General features: G+C 38.4%; 1 protein-coding gene across 7 annotated transcripts in view; it reads right to left on the bottom strand.

Moving 5' to 3' along the window:
- The window catches only part of NFKB1 (nuclear factor kappa B subunit 1), a 124623-nt gene that overhangs the window by 37586 nt on the left and 61792 nt on the right, over positions 1–25245 (bottom strand). For all 7 annotated transcript variants that reach the window (XM_010363320.2, XM_010363319.2, XM_030914961.1 and 4 more), the window contains 3 exons: positions 16229–16377; positions 2594–2757; positions 599–757 (listed from right to left, as the gene is read on the bottom strand). In XM_010363320.2, the coding sequence (XP_010361622.1) occupies positions 599–757; positions 2594–2757; positions 16229–16377 (472 nt within the window). The remainder of the gene's footprint in view (positions 1–598; positions 758–2593; positions 2758–16228; positions 16378–25245) is intronic.

Raw genomic sequence — 25245 nt, 5'->3', positions numbered from 1 at the left:
GTGAGATGGGGTCTCACTATGTTGCTCATGCTGGGCTGAAACTCTGTATCTTCCCACCCCAGCCACCCAAGTAGGCAGGACTACAGGACATGATGCCTAACCCGGCTTGAAATAGGATTCGGAAGTCACATGCTATCTATGCTACTCATTCATTTAACTTCAAGTTTCTCTCTTGATAAAGCTAGTAACATATGGGCAAGAAAATAGGTAAGAATAATAGCTGTCTTTTATTAACTTCTTTCCAGAGCCCCACCACCACCAAAGAAAATTGGGATTATTCTCCTTTCTAAAAGCATCAACCATGTATCTTTAAGTAAGACATTCATAAGTAAGAAGAGATGTACCATTTCATGCAAAAGACTAAAAAATGTACATCAAAGGAAAAAGAATTACATGTATTAAGCCCCTCTTAAAATATCTCATTTAACCTGGACATCAACCTTTCAAGCTAGATTTTCCTATTCACATTTTATAGATGATAAAGCTGAGGCTTAAAGTGATTAAGTTACCTTCCCCAGGACTCAGCTAGCAAGTAAATGGCAGGGCAAGGCTGGAAGTCTATTCTTGGTGTGCCCCCTGTTGGAAGTGAAGTACTCACTACTGTCATAGATGGCATCTGATACCACGGGTTCCAGGCGCCTTGTGAAGCTGCCAGTGCTATCCGGAAGAAAAGCTGTAAACATGAGCCGTACCACGCTGAGGTCCATCTCCTTGGTTTGCTGCAGAGCTGCTTGGCGGATTAGCTCTTTTTCCCGATCTAGGGCCATACAACACAGTCCATTCATGCCCAGGGAAGTGTGAACATTTAAAAGACCATGCTTTTATAAACCACAAATAATGCAAATTTACAATAAAAACCCATTTTCCTCTTTTGAAACTCTTCATATTGCTAATAAAATGTTAAAAACAGCCTCATTTATGTCATCCAATATGAAAGGCATCAAAGACCTCCATTTTCTCCGGATTACAGTAAAAACTCTCTTCCATGTATCAGATCACCTCCCTCCTCTCCTATCCTCCCTCCACCTTTCCCTTTTCTCTCTACAATAAGAGTTAAAGGCACACAGGATGTGATCGGATGGAACTGAATAACCCTACTAGGCACCAGCTGTATTGAGACGTGTGCAAATTATTCCAAAAGCTGTTTGGGCACAGGGATTGAGCTCATTCCACAGTGCCAAGCAGAGAGCCTGGCACATAGTAGGTACTCAAAAACAACTTCTGAAGGAACTGAATGACTCAGTGACATCTTGTTTCTTCCCTCCTGCTGGAGTTTTCATGCTGATGGATATAGTCATAATTCAGCTATAATATCATAAAAGGTAGTGATTCAAGAGACAAGTACTACAAAAGAGCTACAAATGAAGTGATGTGGAATTTCAAAGGAGGACAGAGTTCAGAGGGCTTTGGAGCAGAAGAGGCATTTGCTCTGAATCTTGAAAAGATGGCAGAATTTGGATATATTCATATAAGAGAGTGGATAAAGGCATTCCAGGAAGAGGAGAGAGCAAACATAGAAAGAATGTGCAAAGACAGGGAAGTGAGAAATCATGGTGCTCCTACCAAGGAGTACAGTTTGACCTGAAGGGGCAAAATGGGAAACAGAGTTGGAAATGTAGCCTGGGGCCAGCTCTTGGGAGATCCAAAAAGCCAACTTACAGAATTTGGATTCTGTAGGCAACAGGGAGACACTGAGCAGTGACAAGATACAGAACTTAAGTAATATCTGTCTGGCTACAAGATGTAAACTCAATTAAAAGTGGGGAGGGATAGAGACCAGGGAGAAGACTACTATAAGTGCAACAACGAAAATGGAATGCAGTGTGGAATGCCAGAGAGCATGGAATGGCTGGACCACAGCCTTGCAGCACAGGTGAGGAGGGGGAGTCAGAGAGGATGGGAAGATTTTGAGTCTGGTTATTAGAAGATGGAGTATATTTAGTTGAAAACTGATAATCAGTTTTGAATCATGTGAGTATGAGATGATGACTGGAGGGCCAGAGTAAAGGACAAAACACAAAAGTAGAAATGGGGCAGGTGGTGGGACAGGGAATGGGGTTGAAAAAAAAATTTGAGAAAAGGCAAGAAATGGAAAATCATACCATTTTTCCGATAAAGATAACAGTTTATAACTTATCTGCAGAGCCCAAAGAAAGAAAAATGTCTTATAATAATGTGAGTTGGGGAAGGTAAAACAGAGGAGGTGTTCTTTGGACAAAGTCTTGAATTCTGCATTGGTTTTCAAGAGGGTGAAATGGAAATGGTGGGGTGTTTTTGGTAGAGGAAGACACATATAAAGTTATAAATATACCTCAGTTATTCAGAGAGCAGAGATGGCAAGAGGAGGATGCAAGGTGGGCTGGAGATGAGGCTGGAAAGGTGCTGGGGCCAGAGAAGGAGGGCTTTGTGGCTGTGGAGCCATAGGTTTTATCCTAGAAGTAGCAGGATGCCATCAAAAGTTTCTGAGCAGGGAAAGGTGACAGCAGTGTGGGGTAGAGACTGGAAGGGATGCAGATGAACATATAATTCATACAGATGAAAACCAAAGCCTGGACCCCTTGTGGAAGAGCAAGGCCAGGAGAATGATGCTTACCTCCCAACTGCCGGTCCCCTCCACCTTCTGCTTGCAAATAGGCAAGGTCAGGGTGCACCAAGAGTCCAGGATTATAGCCCCTTATACACGCCTCTGTCATTCGTGCTTCCAGTGTTTCAAATACTTTTTTCTTTGTCACATGAAGTATACCCAGGTTTGCGAAGCTGGAGAAAAAACAGTAACAGCAGCAGCAACAACAACCAAGAGTTAGGCATTTAATGTATAGAGAATCGGGCTTCACTTGTAAATTTTAAAAAAATACACAGGCCCTCAAATGTTTTATACAAATCTCCTGGGGCTAGATGCATTTCAGAATTCAGTGTATTTTTGATGTTAGGCAATATATGGCATATACTGCATATTACATAACACTCTAAGCAGGTCTGGGGTACACAATGTAGTCAAACACATTAGTATTTCTGCAGTGAAATATATAACTGGACTCACCAAATGGAAAAATAAAGACTATAAACAGCTACACGTCAGATCAGATTGGTTTTTACTACCAAATGAGTCTGCGATAAACTTGGAAAAATGTTTTGGTTTTCAGAGCTTATTTGACTTCCAAATTGTGATTAAGGGAGTGGGAGCATATGTGTCTATGTGTCTTAATGAGGAAGTCTTACTGGGTTCATTTTAAAGTATTTTCTATACAACTCTATATGGGAGTTGTATTAAAAATTAAAAATATAATACTAACACTTCTTAAGAATAAGAGGAGTATTATATTTGGAATGATTATTTTCCTTTTGAATCATCCTTGGGTTTCTGAATGGGATTTAAAGTCTACCTGTAATCTTATCTTCTCCTGAGTCATCTATAAGGTCGGAATTATTTATTACCATTAGAGTTGTCATCTAAATATACATGTAAACAGGGATGGAGAATCTTATATTTCATGAAGGCTACATATCTATAAAACAAAATATGTTGATAAGCTTAAAAGCAATTAAAATGATTTATAAGAAAATATATAAAATGTTCCAGCCATTTACTTTTGAAATTAAAGTGTATGAAACAAAGAAGTCTATTCAATAAATATAACAGGCAAACAAAAAAGGACTTTACCAAGGAGATTCATTCATTCAACAAATATTTATGCAGATCCTTATCAGTGCCAGGAAATGTCCTAGATGCTTTTGTCCACAGTAAAAGAATCTCTACCTTCACTGAATTTATATGCTAGTATGACAACGGAGAAGAAACAAAGAAGTAAATTATACAATACAATTTAGAAGGCAATAAGTGTTATCCAGAAAAATAAAGTAGGATTGAGGAACAGGAGAGGTACTAGAAAAAAGCATAACATTTTAAAGTAGGAAGAGGTCAGGAAGGACACTCAGTGAAAAGATGATAACTGAGCAAAAACTTGAAGGAAGTGATGGGGAGGACATGAACATATGAATGATGAAGGCAGCAAAAGGAACAGTAAGTGCAAAATTCCTGCGGTAGGACCACGCTGGTGTTTTCAAAACACAACAAAGGCAAGGTCAATGTAGCTGGAGTGAAATGAGCAAGCTGTCAGAAGAAAGTAAAGAATTCAGAGAGGTAAGCAGGGGGCCAGATCCTTTAAAGCCTTGTAAGCTTTCGTAAGGATTTTTTCCTCTAGCTTTTACTCAGAAAGAAAGAAAAAAAATTAGTAGAGAAAAGAAAGAGATTTCATGACAACTGAATTGAAGGCAAGAATGAACAAGCTAAGGTAGGAAGGTCAGATAAACTAGGGAAGAAAATAGGAGTTATAAGGCAGAATGAAATGAGGCCCAGAGACAGAATAAGTCATGTGTTCAGGCAGACGAAAAAAAGTGGATAGCTAAGACACAGAACAGAAAATATACCACTAGAAAATAAGCTCCTTGAAGGCAGAGATGTCTAGTCCCTAGAACAATGCCTGACATATGAGTGTTTAAGTATCTGTTGATAAATGAATGCATGAATTAATACAGCACAGAAAAATATGCAACATGACATCTTTACATGCATAGAAGTATAAGCAGTTTTTCACAAACAATACCTCCATCTTTTGGCCTTTCAGCCTTATTCCCATATAGAACTTCCCTAACTGCAGGAAAACGGGGTTATCTCCTCGGAAATAGCAATGATAAACATCTGAGTAACACCTTACTCTTTACTGTCAATAATATGCTTTTCATGTATATTGCCTCATCTAGTCCCTGTGAGAAAACCATCATCCTTATTAATTTATTATGTGAATAATGAAGGATTTACTCTGGTTAACAAATGAAACAGTACAGAAGTCAGTCTTCTGCTTCAGGTAACGATAGAGTAAAACAGACTAGATTGAACCTTAAATATCTAAAATACATTGAAGAAATAGTTTTCAAACACTAGAAAACAGGCAGCACAGACAGTAATCTTAAAGGAAAATAAATAAGGTGAATCCTGTAATTACTCTGGCTTAATGCCTAGAAAGTCCCAGGCTGCAGCACAGGAAGGAGGAACCCCAATAGGGCCTGGCAGTCTCCAAGGTTGAGGAGACACAGTTAAACACTGGAGGAAGCCAAGGAGGCTAAAACTCACAAGCAGAGCACCAGAGAGGAAGAAACTTCAAACAGAGATACACTCAGAGACCACTGGAGTCTTCAGCTGAGTGCTGTGTGTGGGGAAAGTCTATCAAAGCTGGGAAAAGAACCACCATAGAGGTGGAGGCAGAAAAATTAACTGTAACATATAGGGCTGGAATAGTTCAAGAAATCTTGTAATACATGGAGCATCAAGTTGAAAATTCAGAAAGGTACTGCCTTAGTAATGATGTCAAATAAACCCTAGAGTAAAGGTTTCTCTGGTCTCTCTGACAAAGCTTAAAAGTAAGTTTAGAAAGAATCAGACTGTTCCCAAATATAACTTCATCCCAATCCTCAAACATTTAAAATCATACCAAAAAAAAAAAAAAAAAAGGAAACCAGGACTCAATGCCACAAAATTCAAATTATCTGTCATCCAATAAAAAACTACCAGGCATGGAAAGAAACAGAAAAATAGTATGTCCTTAGAGACTTACAAAGAGACTTAGACTCCTATACAATAATAATGGGAGACTTTAACAACCCACTGTCAACATTAGATCAACGAGACAGAAAGTTAACAAGAATATCCAGGAATTGAACTCAACTCTGCACGAGGTGGACCTAATAGACATCTACAGAACTCTCCACCCCAAATCAACAGAATATACATTCTTCTCAGCACCACATCACACTTATTCCAAAATTGACCACATAGTAGAAAGTATAGCACTCCTCAGAAATTATAATAAACTGTCTCTCCATCACAGAAATTATAATAAACTGTCTCTCAGACTACACTGCAATCAAACTAGAACTCAGGACTAAGAACCTCAATCAAAACCACTCAACTACATGGAAACTGAATAACCTGCTCCTGAATGACTGCTGGGTACACAATGAAATGAAGGCAGAAATAAAGATGTTCTTTGAAACCAATGAGAACAAAGATACAACATACCAGAATCTCTGGGACACATTTAAAGCAGTGTGCAGAGGGAAATTCATAGCACTAAATGGCCACAAGAGAAAGCAGGAAAGATCTAAAATTGACACCCTAACATCACAATTAAAAGAACTAGAGAGGCAAGAGCAAACACATTCAAAAGCAAGCAGAAGGCAAGAGATAACTAAGATCAGAGCAGAACTGAAGGAGATAGAGATACAAAAAATCCTCCAAAAAATCAATGAATCCAGGAGCTGGTTTTTTTGAAAAGATCAACAAAATTGACAGACCACTAGCAAGACTAATAAAGAAGAAAAGAGAGAAGAATCAAATAGACGCAATAAAAAATGATAAAGGGGATATCACCACCGACCCCACAGAAATACAAACTACCATCAGAGAATACTATAAACACCTCTATGCAAATACACTAGAAAATCTAGAAGAAATGGATAATTTCCTGGACACTTACACTCTCCCAAGACTAAACCAGGAAGAAGTTGAATCCCTAAATAGACCAATAGCAGGCTCTGAAATTGAGGCAATAATTAATAGCCTACCAACCAAAAAAAGTCCAGGACCAGAGGGATTCACAGCCAAATTCTACCAGAGGTACAAGGAGGAGATGGTACCATTCCTTCTGAAGCTATTCCAATCAATAGAAAAAGAGGGAATCCTCCTTAACTCATTTTACGAGGCTGACATCATCCCGATACCAAAGCCTGGCAGAGATACAACAAAAGAAGAGAATTTTAGACCAATATCCCTGATGAACATCAATGTAAAAATCCTCAATAAAATACTGGCAAACCGAATCCAGCAGCACACCCAAAAGCTTATCCACCATGATCAAGTGGGCTTCATCCCTGGGATGCAAGGCTGGTTCAACATATGCAAATCAATAAATGTAATCCAGCATATAAACAGAACCAAAGACAAAAACCACATGATTATCTCAATAGATGCAGAAAAGGCCTTTGACAAAATTCAACAGCCATTCATGCTAAAAACGCTCAATAAATTTGGTATTGATGGAACATATCTCAAAATAATAAGAGCTATTTATGACAAACCCACAGCCAATATCATACTGAATGGGCAAAAACTGGAAGCATTCCCTTTGAAAACTGGCACAAGACAGGGATGCCCTCTCTCACCACTCCTATTCAGTATAGTATTGGAAGTTCTGGCTAGGGCAATCAGGCAAGAGAAAGAAATCAAGGGTATTCAGTTAGGAAGAGAAGAAGTCAAACTGTCCCTGTTTGCAGATGACATGATTGAATATTTAGAAAACCCCACTGTCTCAGTCCAAAATCTCCTTAAGCTGATAAGCAACTTCAACAAAGTCTCAGGATACAAAATCAATGTGCAAAAATCACAAGCATTCTTATACACCAGTAACAGACAGACAGTCAAATCATGAATGAACTCCCATTCACAATAGCTTCAAAGAGAACAAAATACCTAGGAATCGAACTCACAACGAATGTAAAGGACCTCTTCAAGGAGAACTACAAACCACTGCTCAGTAAAATAAAAGGGGACACAAACAAATAGAAGAACATACCATGCTCATGGACAGGAAGAATCAATATTGTGAAAATGGCCATACTGCCCAACGTAATTTATAGATTCAATGCCATCCCCATTAAGCTACCAATGACTTTCTTCACAGAATTGGAAAAAACTACTTTCAAGTTCATATGGAACCAAAAAAGACCCCACATTGTCAAGACAATCCTAAGCAAAAAGAGCAAAGCTGGAGGCATCATGCTACCTGACTTCAAACTGTACTACAAGGCTACAGTAACCAAAACAGCATGGTACTGGTACCAAAACAGAGATATAGACCAGTGGAACAGAACAGAGCCCTCAGAAATAATACCACACATCTGCAACCATCTGATCTTTGACAAACCTGAGAAAAACAAGAAATGGGGAAAGGATTCCCTATTTAATAAATGGTGCTGGGAAAATTGGCTAGCCATAAGTAGAAAGCTGAAACTGGATCTTTCCTTACTCCTTATACAAAAATTAATTCAAGATGGATTAGAGACTTAAATGTTAGACCTAAAACCATAAAAACCCTAGAAGAAAACCTAGGCAATAACATTCAGGACATAGGCATGGGCAAGGACTTCATGTCTAAAACACCAAAAGCAATGGCAACAAAAGCCAAAATTGACAAATGGGATCTAATTAAACTAAAGAGCTTCTGCATAGCAAAAGAAACTACCATCAGAGTGAACAGGCAACCTACAGAATGGGAGAACATTTTTGCAATCTACTCATTTAACAAAGGGCTAATATCCAGAACCTACAAAGAACTCAGTCAAATTTACAAGAAAAAAAAACAACCCCATCAATAAGTGGGCAAAGGATATGAACAGACAGGTCTCAAAAGAAGACATTCATACAGCCAAGAGACACATGAAAAAATGCTCATCATCACTTGCCATCAGAGAAATGCAAACCAAAACCACAATGAGATACTATCTCACACCAGTTAGAATGGCAATCATTAAAAAATCAGGAAACAACAGGTGCTGGAGAGAATGTGGAGAAATAGGAACAGTTTTACACTGTTGGTGGGACTGTAAACTAGTTCAACCATTGTGGAAAACAGTATGGCGATTCCTCAAGGATCTAGAACTAGAAATACCATTTGACCCAGCCATCCCATTACTGGGTATATACCCAGAGGATTATAAATCATGCTGCTATAAAGACACATGCACACGTATGTTTATTGCGGCACTATTCACAATAGCAAAGACTTAGAATCAACCCAAATGTCCATCAATGACAGACTGAATTAAGAAATGTGGCACATATACACCATGGAATACTACACAGCCATAAAAAAGGATGAGTTCATGTCGTTTATAGGGACATGGATGCAGCTTGAAACCACCATTCTCAGCAAACTATCGCAAGAACAGAAAACCAAATACTCCATGTTCTCACTCATAGGTAGGAAGTGAACAATGAGATCACTTGGACACAGGAAGGGGAACATCACACACCGGGTCCTATTGTGGGGAGCGGGTGGGGGGAGGGTTAGCATTAGGAGATATACCTAATGTAAATGATGAGTTGATGGGTGCAGCACACCAACATGGCTCATGTATACACATGTAACAAACCTGCACGTTGTGCACATGTACTGTAGAACTTAAAGTATAATAATAATAAAAAATAACCTAATACAATGGAAATGCTATATATTAAAAAAAGGAAAACATAATTCATAATTAGGACAAAAACTAATCAAAAATAGATCCAGAAGACAGAATTTGTATGCAAGTACATTGAATAGCTATTATATATTCCATATGATCAGAAAAAGAAGAAAGCATTGGTATGTTAAGAAGTAACATGGCAGATATGAAAAAAAACACCTGAAACAAACCTATAGAAATGAAAACTACAATGTCTAAGAAGAAAAAATACACTAGATAGAATTAAGAACATATTAGCCAGTACAGACAAAAATATGGTGAATGTGCAGACACAATAATAAAACTATCCAAAATGAAACAGAGAAAAAAAGATTAAAGAAAAAACCCAGATCATCAGTGAGCTGTGGGACAATTTCATATAGCCAAATATATGTGCAATTGGGGTTCCAGAAGAAGATGAAGAGGAGTGACAGAAAAAAATATTTGAAAAAATAATGGCCGAAAAGTTTTAAAACTTACTAAATATATAAATCCAGAGATCCAAGGACCTCAATGAACCCCAAGCTCAAGAAACACGAAGGAAAGTATGCTAATATACATATAATCAAACTGCTTAAAATGAGTGAGGAAGAGAAAATCTGAAAAGCTGCTAGAGAGAAAAAAAAAAACATATATAGAGGAACAAAGATTAGATTGACAGGTGACTTCTTGGAAACAAGACAAGTCAGAAGACAGTGGAACAACATAGTTTAAGGATGTGAAAGAATAATACTGTTAACCTATAATTATTTTTTTTGAGACAGAGTTTTTCTCTTGTGCAGGCTGGAGTGCAATGGCCTGCTCTCGGCTCACCGCAACCTCCGCCTCCTGGGTTCAAGTGATTCTCCTGCCTCAGCCTCTTGAGTAGCTGGGATTACAGGCATAAACCACCATGCCTGGCTAATTTTGTATTTTTAGTAGAGACAGGGTTTCTCCATGTTGGTCAGGTTGGTCTCAAACTCCTGACCTCACGTGATCCGCATGCCTCAGCCTCCCAAAGTGCTGGGATTACAGGCATGAGCCACCATGCCCGACCTGTCAACCTAAAATTCTATACTCTTCAAAATATCTTTGAAAAACAAAGATAAAATAAAAAACTGTGAAGACATACATCCAACTGAAAGAATTCATCAGTATCAGATCAGCAGTATAATAAAAGGAAGTGCCTCGGGCAGAAGAAAAGGATACCAGATAGAAATCTTGACCTATGAAACAGAATGAAGAGCACTGCAAATGATAAATACGTGATTAAATATAAACACTTTTTTTTCTGATTTCAAAAGTTTCTTTAAAAGATAAGTGACTGTTTAAGACACTTTTCAAAAGAAGACACACATGCCACCAACAAACATATGGAAAAAAGCTCAACATCACTGATCACTAGAGAAACGCAAATTAAAACCACAATGAGATATGATCTCACACCTGTCAGAATGGCTTTTATTAAAAAGTCAAAAGATAAAAGATGCTGGCACGGCTGTGGAGAAGGGGGTACACTTATCTACTGTTGGTGGGAGTGCAAATTAGTTCAACCATTGTGGAAAGCAGGGCAGTGATTTTTCTTTTTCTTTTTGCTCTTGTAAACTTGCTTAATTTATTTATTTTATTTTTTGTTATACTTTAAGTTCTAGGGTACATGTGCACAATATGCAGGTTTGTTACATATGTATACATGTGCCATGTTGGTGTGCTGCACCCATTAACTCATCATTTACATTAGGTATATCTCCTAACGCTATCCCTCCCCACCCCCCACCCCATGACAGGCCCCGCTGTGTGATATTCTTCACCCTGTGTCCAAGTGTTCTTGTTGTTCAATTCCCACCTATGAGTGAGAATATGCAGTGTTTGGTTTTCTGTCCTTGCAATACTTTGCGGAGAATGATGGTTTCCAGCTGCATCCATGTCCCTACAAAGGACATGAACGCATCCTTTTTTATGGCTGCATAGTATTCCGTGGTGTATATGTGCCACATTTTCTTAATCTAGGCTGTCACTGATGGACATCTGGGTTGGTTCCAAGTCTTTGCTATTGTGAATAGTGCCTCAATAAACATACATGTACCTGTGTCTTTACAGCAGCATGATTTATAATCCTTTGGGTATATACCCAGTAATGGGATGGCTAGGTCAAATGGTATTTCTAGTTCTAGACCCTTGTGGAAAATCGCCTGTTTTCCACAATGGTCGAAGTCCCACCAACAGTGTAAAAGTGTTCCTATTTCTCCACATTCTCTCCAGTACCTGTTGTTTCCTGTCTTTTTAACGATCGCCATTCTAACTGGTGTGAGATGGTATCTCACTGTGGTTCTGATTTGCATTTCTCTTATGGCCAGTGATGATGAGTATTTTTGGCTGTATGAATGTCTTCTTTTGAGAACTGTCTGTTCATATCCTTTGCCCACTTTTTGATGGGGTTGTTTGATTTTTTTTCTTGTAAATTTGTTTTAAGTTCTTTGTAGGTTCTGGATATTAGCCCTCTGTCAGATGGATAGATTGTAAAATTTTTCTCCCATTCTGTAGGTTGCCTGTTCACTCTGACGGTAGTTTCTTTTGCTGTGCAGAAGCTCCTTAGTTTAATTAGATCCCAATTGTCTATTTTGGCTTTTGTTGCCATTGCTTTTGGTGTTTTAGACATGAAGTCCTTGGCCACGCCTAAGACCTGAATGTTATTGCCTAGGTTTTCTTCTAGGGTTTTTATGGTTTTAGGTCTAACATTTAAGTCTCTAATTCATCTTCAATTAATTTTTTATAAGGTGTAAGGAAGGAATCCAGTTTCAGCTTTCTACATATGGCTAGCCAGTTTTCCCAGCACCATTTATTAAATAGGGAATCCTTTCCCCATTTCTTGTTTTTCTCAGGTTTGTCAAAGATCAGATGGTTGTAGATGTATTGTATTATTTCTGAGGGCTCTGTTCTGTTCCATTGATCTATGTCTCTGTTTTGGTACCAGGACCATGCTGTTTTGGTTACTGTAGCCTTGTAGTACAGTTTGAAGTCAGGTAGCGTGATGTCTCCAGCTTTGTTCTTTTTGCTTATGATCATCTAGGCAATGTGGGCTCTGTTTTGATTCCATATGAACTTGAAAGTAGTTTTTTCCAGTTCTGTGAAGAAAATGATTGTTAGCTTAATGGAGATAGCATTGAATCTATAAATTACATTGGGCAGTATGGCCATTTTCACGATATTGATTCTTCCTGTCCATGAGCATGGAATGTCCTTCCATTTGTTTGTGTCCTCTTTTATTTCGTTGAGCAGTGGTTTGTAGTTCTCCTTGAAGAGGTCCTTCACATCCTTTGTAAGTTGGATTCCTAGGTATTTTATTCTCTTTGAAGCAATTGTGAATGGTAGTTCACTCATGATTTGGCTCTCTGTTTGTCTGTTATTGGTGTATAGGAATGCTTGTGATTTTTGCACACTGATTTTGTAGCAGTGTGGTGATTTTTCAAAAAGCTAAAAACAGAACTACCATTTAATCCAGCAATCCCACTGTTGGGTATATACTCTAAGGAATATAAATCATTCTATCATAAAGACACATGCATGTGAACGTTCACTGCAGCACTATCCATCATAGCAAAGACATGGAATCAACCTAAATTCCCCATCAGTAATATAAATAAAGAAAGAAAATGTGGTACCATATGTACCACAGAATACTACGCAGCCATAAAAAAGAATAAGAGCATATCTTTTGTAGGAACATGGATGGAGCTAGAGGCCACTGTCCTTAGCCAACTCATGCAGGAACAGAAAAGCAAATACTGCTTGTTCTCACTTGTAAGTGGGAGCTAAATGATGAGAACTCATGGACAAAGATGGGAGCAACAGACATTGAAGAAGGCCTTGTTTCTCCTCTGTATTTTTGTATTTAAATATCCACTCCTAGTGCTTGCCAGTTGGTATATTATATATGTATTAATTGGAAAAAAAATTCTACATCTCTAAATCAGAGCTGCCAGAAAGCAGAGAGGGTGTGGTGATTACTAGTGAGGGAACTGGCCTAAAGCAAAGTCAAAGAACACAGACATCTTCCATGGAATAAAAATGTCAAATAACTAAAATACATTGAAACAAATTGTTGATATTCAGGATTTAAAATAAAACACCAAACTAAGATTATTATTATTATTATTATTATTATTATTTTTACCAAGAAAGGCAGTAAAGGTTAATTATATAAATGAATAAAAAATAAAAAGACAAAATTAAAGCTAATTTTAAAAAACATGAAAATAACAAATTCCCTACATTACAGCAATCGAACTTATAATCAAGACTCGGTTATTTAAAACATGAATATTTATAACATAGATAAAATCCTTTTGAAAGTAGAAACTAAGTTTATTAAGAATTCATGCTGAGGGAAAGGTGAAGATAAACACTCCAAAGAAAGTAATTCCTTTGGTTTTGACAATTTAAAAGTTATTTATCTTCTTACTGCCATTTTTTAGGTATCTTTTTTTGTATGTTAGATTAGTGCCTTGCTTGTGAATCTATACCCTTTGCCTAATCTGTATTATTGAAAACAGGTTATCTTAGCTTCATTTCTAGTATTGACAAGTCTAAGACATAATTTTGGCTATCTTCCTAAGTTTCTCTATGTGATACTCTTATCTACAAGTCGGAACTAAATACTAATAATCAATGTCATACCATAAATATGTATGTGGCAAGTTTGCTCATGTTATTTCATAATATTATATAATGTTAGTTCAGTCTAGAATTCTGGAGATGTAAACAGCCTAACCATAAGATTCTGCAGTGAAAACCTCTCATTTTATAAGGGAAGACATTAAGGTCCCCAAGAAGTCATATAACTTGCCCCCAGTGCTCTGTTGAGAGCAACAGTACTGGGAATAAAATTCTGGTTTCCAGAATGCTAGCATGATGTTCTTTCTATATAAATGCAATAAGTTTTGACATTGAAAACCTTAAAAATGTATATACATAGAGAGATAGAAACAAATGAATTATGAAGGAAATAGTGTATTTTGTGAAACATTGTAAGCAAAAATTTCTCAGCTAAAAATCAAATTAGAAAGCGAGTACTGACTTTTCATAGAAAACGCTAAACACGTAAGACTACTGAGTCTATTGTAACTCTCAAGTGGCATCTTGATTAAATTTCTCACTGAAATTGTATAGGGTTAGAAAATCTCACCGCACTACAATCAGACATCATGATCAAACTCAGGAGCTGAGATGCTCAAAATGTTTGTTGAATGAATGAATGATGAGTTCTCCCAACTACTGAGCAAACACCCCACTGCACTACAAGAGAGTGAAAGAATCCCTCACTTTCCCTGGAGACAATTTACTTCTATTCCCTCTCTAAGGTCTCAAATTTAAATAACCATTAGTTCTTTCTAAAATCCTGAAAGATTACTAAAGCAAACCACAGAAACACCAAATTATAGACAACATACTGGAGGTTTTATAATAATAAATATTAGTAGAAAACTTCATGTAAAATTTCCTCTAAAGGATACGATTATAATACAGATTAAACAAGACCAAAGAAAATAAACTTCAAACTGACAGAAGCCTACTGGAATAGATCTGCAGAAACACTAAGTGATCAATTAGTCTAAAACTGTGACAATTAGCCTGCATTTCAAAGCTCTCCTAGGTCAACCAGGAACTGGAAGTGTATTCCACAACTCATGATGAACAAACTGTGACATACAACAGGAAACACGCCAGTCTGTCAAGAGGATGTTGAAACAAGTTCATATAAAGCACACTTTAATTTTTCAAATCAATTTAAGCTTCTTCCTTCAATCTAGAGTCTTTTATTTTCTAACATCAAAAGAATCCGATTTTAGTGACTTAAAAGAAAGCTCTCTCTCTAGGTTTTTCACACTTAAATATTTTTACAGTCAAACAAAGAAATACCTAGGAACATGAAAGCACAACCTCCAAAATAACGACCAATTTGAAACTTGATCAGAATTCAAAGCCTGAAATGCAACCATCAGCTTAATTATGGTTGATTTAAACAATTCCTTTCTTTGAGTGAATAACCCAGATTAACTGGGATTTTAGCACAAACTATTTAAACCAGGATTAGAAAACCCTGAAAAATGTTTTCAAAAATTAAACAAAATTAAAAATTTCTTCTTTTGCATTTAAGGACTCCCAAAGAAAGACTTAAAACAACAATTTTTAGAATTATTGACTGCACATATCAGTTTGTATTGTGCGCTATACTATTACTCTGTGTGCTATTTTAGTGTATTAGGAAGATGAAAATATCTGTTTTTTAGCACAATAAATATGTCTTATTTAAAAACTTAATTCTTTCGGATTGAAATTACTTCTATAAAACTTCAATCATTAAAAATTGCTTGTTTTATTTGATCAACCGTTAAATGAATATGTCATTTTTTATTTACATTTTAAGCCTAACGAATGCCAAAATAAATTTGCATTCCTTGGCTTCTTATCTGTGCATACTTTCTAAGCAGCAGAGAGCTGAAATGATATTTATGCATTCACTTAAAGCCCTAAATAGTCACACTGTAAATCCACTGAAGAAATCATCAAGAATGTAAAACTATCCATAAAGTGATGATCTCTGCTATAGTTAGGTTTCTTTAAATGTGTCCTTATCTTTATTTCTAGGAGAAAAAAAAAAAATTAAAAGTGGCACAAATACCTTGTAGGTCAAGTGACCACATATAAGTGATCATCCAAATTGGGCCACCTCTGAGAGTAGAAGACAGTGCTATAAACAATTAGGCCAGGTGAAAACTGGGCACTCTCAGGCAAATCTAGACATGTGGTCACCTTACTTCTTGGAGTACGAATGAAAGCACAAGTTTACAGTTTTTTGAGGCCATTTGAGGGTCTCAGAAAGGTCCCTAAGCCTGTTCATTCTAAGTTTCTGCATCCCGTATTCTATCTGTTCCTACCTTCAACAGCATCATATACCCCTACTTACCCGACCACCATGTCCTTGGGTCCAGCAGTTACAGTGCAGATCCCATCCTCACAGTGTTTTCCCACCAGGCTGTGGGCATGCAGGTGGATATTTTTTCCATTTGTGACCAACTGAACAATAACCTTTGCTGGTCCCACATAGTTGCAGATCTATATAAGAAGCACATTCCAAAAGTCAGCACATCTGACTCTCCAGCAACATGGAAAAATGTTTATGATATGCCAGTAAGTATAAAAAGTACAATATAAAATTATTCATATATGTATATACATGATTACAGCCCTGTTTTTAAAAGTATGTGATAAACAAATGACAGGGTGGATGTAAATGAAAATGTTAATGGTGGTTGTTTTGTGTAGTGGGAAGATACACTCCAAGAAGCAGGCCACTTAAAATACAGTATGTATTGTGAAAGTTGGAGCAACACATCTTAGAGGATGCTGTGTTGTCATGAAGCCTCCTCTCCTATTAACCAAGAACATGCTTTCCTCTGCACCCTTATCAAAATTCTTGGTCACAAGAGCTGGGTAAATGATTGATGAGAAAGAAACTAGTGGTTGATGGGAATCAAAGGAAGAAGGGAGGTAAGCAGAAACAGTCCATCCTGACTCTGTGCCATGTGATTAGACAGAATCCTGCCCAGGGACCTGGTTCTGAAGTTTGGCTACAAACACTCAAGCATGAGGACTTGGCCTCCAGTCATCTCTTAGGATACCTGAGCCTTCAGTAGCCCTCTGCGACTTCTGATAATTGAGTTACATATGCTCAGGTCATAGTAAGTGTTTTCAGTTCAAAAAAGTGCACTTCTTAAGTGCAAATCCTTAGATTTCACCCCTGTTTTGCTGTTGATAAAATTAGAGTTTTCTATTTAAAGTAATTTATTTTTTATTGGTATGTCTTTAAAATGACAATAGCAATAAAAAGGAAATAGCATGGAGATAACGACATTTGTAGCAAAAAACACTTAGATACCCTTTCTTCTTATTAGTCACCTAGCCTCCTATAGTAGACCAGATTCCTTCCTTGAGAAAGTGCCAAGACTAAAGTCATACTAACGTAACAGAAAAGACCTTATTTTAACCCTCTTAAATCCTATCAAGTCAGAACCCTGTAATAAATTCAGCTAAATACTTGGAAATGCATTATAATCTCCTCAAAAGATGAACTACCATCCTGGTTTGCCTGGGACTGGGGTTTTCTGGGACACAGGACTTTTGGAGCCAAAACCTAGATTAGTTGGTCACCCTTTCTCCTTAGCTCTTACTGTACTTTTTTTTTTTTTTTTTTTTTTTTTTTTTTGAGATGCAGTCTCACTCAGTCGCCCAGGCTGGAGTGCAGTGGCATGATCTCCGCTCACTGCAAGCTCTGCCTCCCGGTTTCACGCCATTCTCCTCCCTCAGCCTTCCAAGTAGCTGGGACTACAGGCGCCCACCACCACACCCAGCTAATTTTTTGCGTTTTTAGTAGAGATGGGGTTTCACCATGTTAGCCAGGATGGTCTTGATCTCCTGACCTCGTGATCCGCCCGCCTTGGCTTCCCAAAGTGCTGGGATTACAGGCATAAGCCACCGCGCCCGACCCATACTGTACTTTTTAAAGGACTGCATAACCTAAACCCCAAATCTCTCAACTACACAGTAATTCGAAATGCATAAACCTATAAAAGCAGCCCACAGTTTGAAAGAAAGAGAGAGAGAAGAAAAAGAAAGGAAGGAAGGAGGAAAGGGAGGAAGGAAGGATGGGAGGGAGGGAGGGAGGATGGGAATCACACCTAAAGATAACTCTTTGATGGAAGTCCTAATGATATAAACTTGAGGAAGACCCTAAACCTGCCAATAATATTTCTTGGAAAGAGACAGAATCCTTTTCAACTAGCCTACTTCTACTATAAACTTCATTAAATGGATTCATATTTTATTGAAGCAGGGATTTGGTAGGATTTTCTTAGTAGGGACTTTTCCCCAACCCAATATTTCATCCAAGAGTTGAAGGCTGATCAGAGTTGGCATTACTCCCCAGAGTTTGCAGGGAGAGAAGCTTCACTTGTCAACAAAGGATAGACTCCCCTACAATCAACTGTGCAGCTCCACCTCAAAGCCTCTATGCATGCACTTGGCTAAAACTGCTGCAAAGGTCTGCTTCTAAACCTTCTAAACTCCTTCTCAAAGAGCTGGGCCCCCAGAGTAAGTCAACCACGAACAGGGTTTCTAATTAAATTTGATCTTGACCACCTCAAAGCACAAAAAATTTCTTAAACAGGTATAACATTTAAAAAAACTCTGGGTATAAAGCTAATTATGAATTCAGTGCTTTCCCTTTAACAAGGAGAAAGTCTCTGCCCTTAAATGTGGGACAGGGAATGAGAAGTTCTGGGTTTGCTCCAAAGCTGACTGCTGTCCCTAGATACTCCCTACAGATTGCTGATGCCAGTTGTGTTTCTTGGTGTTGACATCTGAAATCAGTCTTTGTTATGATGATATATCCCACAGGGGCTTCTTCAGCAATAAATCAAGAGTGAAATAACACGAAATAAACCATGCAATTACACTTTTAAGTGACACCAGCACAGGACTGCAAGAAAGCAAGGCATGAGGTAATGCTTCACTTGGGTGAAATCAGGTAGGCTTTCCACTTAAACAGGACACCAGAAGGAATCTATAATTAAAGCCCAATCGCGTCAGATAACTGGGCCCTTCGATGTTACCATTATGAGGGAATTAGTCTCTGGTACTGAAGGAAAGAGGTCTGAGGTATCCTCAAAAAGTACTCATGCATTTTTCATACTACTACTTCATGACTGAAGGGTGGCAAGAATGAGGAACTGGGTAGTCCCTGAGGTAAAGGAACTGAACATGCTGCCAGTGACTCATGTGCTGCTAGATCCATTTGAAAGAGTCCAAGTCAGCATCGCATCATCTGGTTTTCACAGAGACCACAGGGCAACGGACAGGGAGCCCCCTGGGTTTTGTGGACTTTCCAAAATACTGACTACTGACTGAAAGAAGAAAACTGAAGTATGACAAGAGAAAATAGTGATACTATTTGTAAGTTATATGGCACATGAAGACACTGGCACTCTAACATGGGGGAGACCATACTTCATAGGATGCCATGATGACAGACCACTGTTTGCAATCGATTCAGAAATTCATTTGCCCTACGGAGATCTTAGTTCCTTTTATTCAGTCTTCCTTTTACTTCTTTTACTCCTTTGAAAGTTAGGTTTAAAGAGAGCAACTGTGTCTGTTTGGTTTTTTCAAAGAGTCTGAACATCGCAGGCTCTTATTAAGAGTTAAGCTTCCCAGCTGGACGTGGTGGCTCATGTGTGTAATCCCAGCACTTTGGGAGGCCGAGATGGGTGGATCACCTGAGGTCGGGAGTGTGAGACCAGCCTGGTCCACATGATGAAACCCTGTTTCTACTAAAAACACAAAATGTTAGTCAGGTGTGGTGGTGTGCACCTGTAATCCCAGCTACTAGGGAGGCTGAGGCAGGAGAATCACTTGAACCCAGGATGTGGAGGTTGCAGTAGGCCAAGATAGAGACACTGCCCCTCCAGCCTGGGTGACAGAGCAAGACTCTGTCTCAAAAAAAAAAAAAAAAAAAAAAAAAAAGAGTTAAGCTTTCAATTAAAGCCAAGGAGACCAAGGTGATAAAACTGAGTAATCAGCTACCCAGGGACACTGTAAGAGCATGGACTTTAGGGACATACTAGCTGGGCTTGAAGATAGTTCCCCATTTCCTGGTTGTGTGACTTTGGGCACTGCTCAGTTTCCCCATCTGTAAAAGGGAGATAATAATAGTATCTCAAAGGGTTGCTGTGAGGACTAAATACATTAATGCATGTAAAGTCTTCACAACAATGCCCAGCAAATAACAGTAGTTTAAAAGCATTAACTTGTCTTATTATTAATTTATTACTGTAAGGTACTCTTCCGCCTAGAGATTTTTAAACAACATGACCGTCCTGAGATTATTATTATCTTATCTAAAAGCAGGTGGCTGGAATAAATGACTGATTTAGGTCACTTCTATTTCTAGGGTAAATCTTTTTTTGCATGCCATATTTTATTGGGCTTTGTTAATTTTCCAGTAGTAATTATGTTATAGTAACAGCTATCATTCTTGGAGATACCCAGGACTTCTTGGCATTCTTGATGAAATTTAAGACTTTCTTCCAGGAGCTTTATGACTCAGTACCTACTGATGACCACACACTGGATCTGCTTTTTGAATAAGCCATAGAAACCATGGGTCTCAGATAATACCAATCTCAGTCAAATTACGCCTTTTTATTTCAAACAATTTTGTCACATTGGGATAAAGTATGTGCTGGTTCTTCAAAGGTGGTTACAGGACACAGTCTAGAATTTTCTAGGAATCAGGATTTGAAATGTCCACTTTGCTCTTTGGGTAAATTCGGCCAAATCACTTTGGCAGAATATAGAGTTAACATGAATGTAAGAGGTGACACATGAAGTAGTTCTTTTCTGCTTAGCTTTTCTTGTGAAGTGATTGATGATGATGATGATGATGATGATGATGGTAATGAAGAAGAGGAGGGGAAAAATACAAAATTTTCAAACGGAAATCTATCCTGACTTCACATGTGAACCTCGCTTTGTCCTCTACTGCACTAAGCAGCAGAACAATGTGGTAAAGTCTAGGAAGTCTGAAGCTAGGCTGCCCGGCTCAAGACCGACTGTTACCACTTAGCTGTGTCAACGGTGAAAGATGGTTAACATCTCTGGATTTCAGTTTCTCTGTCTTTAAAGTTAAAAGGAACAATACACTTGATTTCATAGGTTTTTTAAGGATTAAATGAGTTAATGCAGTGCTTGGCACTTAATGGGATTAGCAATCCCAAACACAAATCCTCTCTCCCACCTAGGTAATACCTCACTAATAACCAAAATTTGTCTATTTATTCAGTGAGTATTTAAAGCCCCTCCTATGCTCCACACAGCGCAGTAAATTAGGGGATGAAGCGATGCATGGTGAATGCAGAACAGACACAATCTCTGTTCTTGTGGAGAATTAAAGAATGGGACTGACACTAATAGAATAATCTCACAAATAAATGTAAAAGTGTAACTGAGAAGAGCTTACACAGGAGATACATAAAAAGCATTTGACCAGGTCAGGAGGTCAGGGAAAGCTTCCTGAGGGAGTACTGAGGGTGGAGATTGAAAGAAGGCTAGGAGTATAACCAGAAAAGGGTGTGGGTGAGGCCAAGGGGTTTAGAGAGTCTTCCTGGCAGGAAAAACAGCACATGCAAAGGCTCTGTGCTATAGTCCTACTCAGGACCTCCTTGGACCTACCCACTACCACATCTCAGGATTTTCTTCAAGCGGACAACTCCCGCGTGGTCCCTCTGCTTCCCTATCGAGAAGTACCCATTCTTCAAGAGGAAGACCTAAACCTGAATCTTCCATGACACCCTCCTCCCCACTTTAGCCCACAAGGTTCCACTACTGCCTCCTTTTTTTGAAATCTGACTGGAAGGAACAAGGCAGGAAAACCATATGCAACCTATCGCAATATGAAGACAGAGTTCAGTAATTAAATGATTACTGTCATACTTCTCTTGCTTGTTAAATTCCCAGAGCCAATACAGCTATACTTCCTAACTTACTGTGTTTTATGGAACATGCTAACTCAGATAATCCCCACAACAGCCCTGTGGGGTCAGAGGTAATACCCCATTCCACAGCTAGAGGAATCGGGGCTCAGAAGATAAGGTAGGTTGCCATGGTTCCCATAAATGGAGCAATCAGGCAATCCTTGAGCTTGGGTCTGTCCTCCTCCACAAACTATTCACATTTCCCATTTTTCTGTGCTACCATGTGACATGATCATTTGTTCTTGTGTGTGTGTGCAGTCTCCTCAGTGTTTCATAGCTCTACTCTGCCTAGACAGTGTTGGTAGATGACACTTATTTGTAAACACCTTGTATGTTTGGCTTTGCTGGTATGTGTTGTGAGAAGAGAGATCTCATGAATGGTTATAAGAAGTGGTAGAGGTGTACTTGTCCCCTTGTAAGGCTCCTTATAAAATCATGTCACAGACATGAAACCATGCATTCATTCTTTTCTGTGAGGTTGCAAGTCAGATTATCAGGCACAAAAAAAAAAAAAAAGGAAAGAAAGAAAGAAAAAGAACACTATTTTAATAATATTTCTCCTCTCAGGGATGAAAAACAGTCAGGCTTTATTGTTTACTACTTGTTGAGCAACCAGGGCAACCAGGAAGGACAGAATGACCTTTACCAAATAAGACAGTACAGAATTATGTCCAACACGGTTTCTGGCATAAAAAGATGCTTAGTAAAGTTCATCTCTTTCTCTGTTATGCAGGAGATTTCAAGTCGATCCAGTCTGTGATCCAACACCAGCTTTTCCCCCTCCTAGCTCTGTGGCCTTACACAAATTAGATAACCTCTCTGAGTCTTAAACTCCACATCTACACAAAGGGCCAATCACATGACTTCAGAGGGCTGTCGTGAGGACTACGCAGTGCCTGGAACATGGTAGGTATTATTAAAGTGCCAGTTTCTTTCCTTCTCTATTATTTGTAAAGACCCTTGGGCCTCTGAAAGGCCCTGTAAGGGAGGCAGAGTTGCTCTATTACCCCTATTTTGCAGATAAGAAAACAGAAGTTCAAACAGATTGAGTAACAAAGTGACATAATCCAAAGTCATACAGCCAAGACACAGAGGACCCTGGAATTCATTATGAGTCTTCTGAATATAAATGTGGTATTCTCAGTAAGGTAGGGGATGGCATGAAAAAAATCTTCTTTGACCCACTGTTGATGGCATTTTGTTTTTCTTTTCTTTTTCTGGTAGTACTCATGGATGTGCATTGATTCACCGACATTCTTTCACCTGTTTCGTGCCCCTTTGAATGACCAACAGCATATATGGCTCATATCAGGCTGGGAGTAGAAGAGCAAACTGCCATTTGACATAATAAATAAGCTAAGAAGTTCTCGTGAATTACACAGAGACGATGAATAAAATCTCTATGTATAACTTTTCTCTGAAAGTTTTATCTTTTCCCTCATACTTTGACTCAGGGTTTCCTTTTTTATTTTGATTTTCAGTTTTACCACATCAGATATAGCTGCTTACAAATTATGCTTCTTTTGAGAAAGAAGTAACACACTATTGCTAATTCCAAGAATTGCTGGGAACTTGGACCTCAACAGGTGTCACTAAATCATCAGCAAATTACCAATAAATCTTTACATTTGCATGGCCTAATCATTCATCATTGCAAAAGAACATAGGAAGAGCAAATAGTTTGTAATTTGTGAATGCATTGTCTTATAAATGTTCACATATAACTCTTTTTTTTTTTTTTTTTGCCAGTTGGGTGGATTTTTAAACAGAAAATAATGTATACAATACTGGTATTCTAGTGCCATTTCTTTCCTGTATCTCTTTTTCTCTTTCTTTCTTTTTCCTTCTTTCTCTCTTTTTTTTTTTTTTTTTTTTTTTTTTTTGAGTGGGGACAGGGTCTTGCTCTGTCATTCAGGCTGGAGTACAGTGGTATGATCATGGCTCACTGAAGACTCAACCTCCTGGGCTCAAGCAATCTTCCTGCCTCAGGCTCCTAGGTAGCTAGGACTACAGGTGCATGCCACCACACCTGTTTAAATTTTGTTTTTCTTTTTCATAGAGACAGAGTCTTGCTATGTTGCCCAGGCTGGCCTTGAACTCCTGGCCTCAAGGGATCTTCCCACCTAAGCCTCCGAAATTGCTAGGTTTACGGGCATGAGCCACTGTGTCTAGCCTCTTTTCTATATTTCTTACCCTCTTTACTACACTACACACGTTCTCAAATTCGTCTTTAAAGTATAATATATATAACATTAATTCAAATCTTCAAAAAATATCCTCTATCTGATCACCTCTCACTACCTTCACTGCTACTCCCTTGGTTTCCAGGCACCATCATCTGTCTCCTAAGCTTTGCTCCTATGTTTCCTCTGCGTGTCCTGTCTCCCCATGACTTATTTTCCTGAGTGATCCTGTTCAAGTCATGTCATGCCATGTCTTATCACTCCTTCACTCAAAACCCTCCCAAAGTGAAAGCTGTTAAAGCTGAGTGATTAGTGCAAGGGGGTTCATTATACTATTCTGTGTTTGTATACGATTAAATTTTTCTATGTTAAGAAGTTAAAACAAAATCCTTTAATATTTCTCCATATTAAAAGACAAAATCATTATAATGGCTTACAAGGCCCTAGGCGATGTGACCATCTCATGTCCTCTCTGTCCTTTGTCTTCTTACTTCTATGCAGCCACATCAGTTTCTCATTGTTCTTGAACTTGCCAGGTGAGCAATCTTAGCTTTTGCATTTCCTATGTCTTCTGCCTAGAACACTCTTTCCAGGGACATCTGTATACCTGTATATTTCTTACCGGCTTTCAGGCTTTACATAATTGCCATCTCTCAAGGTGGCCTTCACTGACCACTCTACCCCTACCAAAACTTTTACCCCCAAATCCCTTGTTTCTTTCTCTGCTTAATTTTTCTCTATATATTAATTACCATCTAATAACTACACATTTCATGTATTTTGATTACTGCCTCTCTTCTCCATTAGGATGGAGGCTCAGAGTAGGGAAGCTGGGTGTGGTAGTGTGCACCTGTAGTTCCAGCTACTTGGAAGACTGAGGTAGGCGTGTCCTTTGAGCCCAGAAGTTCAAGGCTGCATTGGGCTATGATCACACCACTGCACTACAGTATGGGCAACAGGGTGAGACCCTGTCTCTTAAAAAAATGAAATAAAAACAGTGAGGATATTGATTTACTCTCTGTTGTATCCTCAGTGCTTGAAATAATGCTTGTCATATTGTGGGCATTCAATAATTAATACATTAATGAATGCATAATTAATTAAGACATGATAAAATGTTATTTATGGAAGGCAATTACTAAAATATAAAGAGTTGGGTTAGGTGACGGGTGGTGGATAAGGAGTGGAGATAACTGTATTTTTGTTGTTGT

This window comes from Rhinopithecus roxellana, chromosome 2, assembly GCF_007565055.1.
Source record: "Rhinopithecus roxellana isolate Shanxi Qingling chromosome 2, ASM756505v1, whole genome shotgun sequence".
In the NCBI taxonomy this organism is placed as follows: domain Eukaryota; kingdom Metazoa; phylum Chordata; class Mammalia; order Primates; family Cercopithecidae; genus Rhinopithecus; species Rhinopithecus roxellana.
Note: the sequence above shows the minus strand (reverse complement) of the source record. Positions and strands in the feature narration are given on the sequence as shown.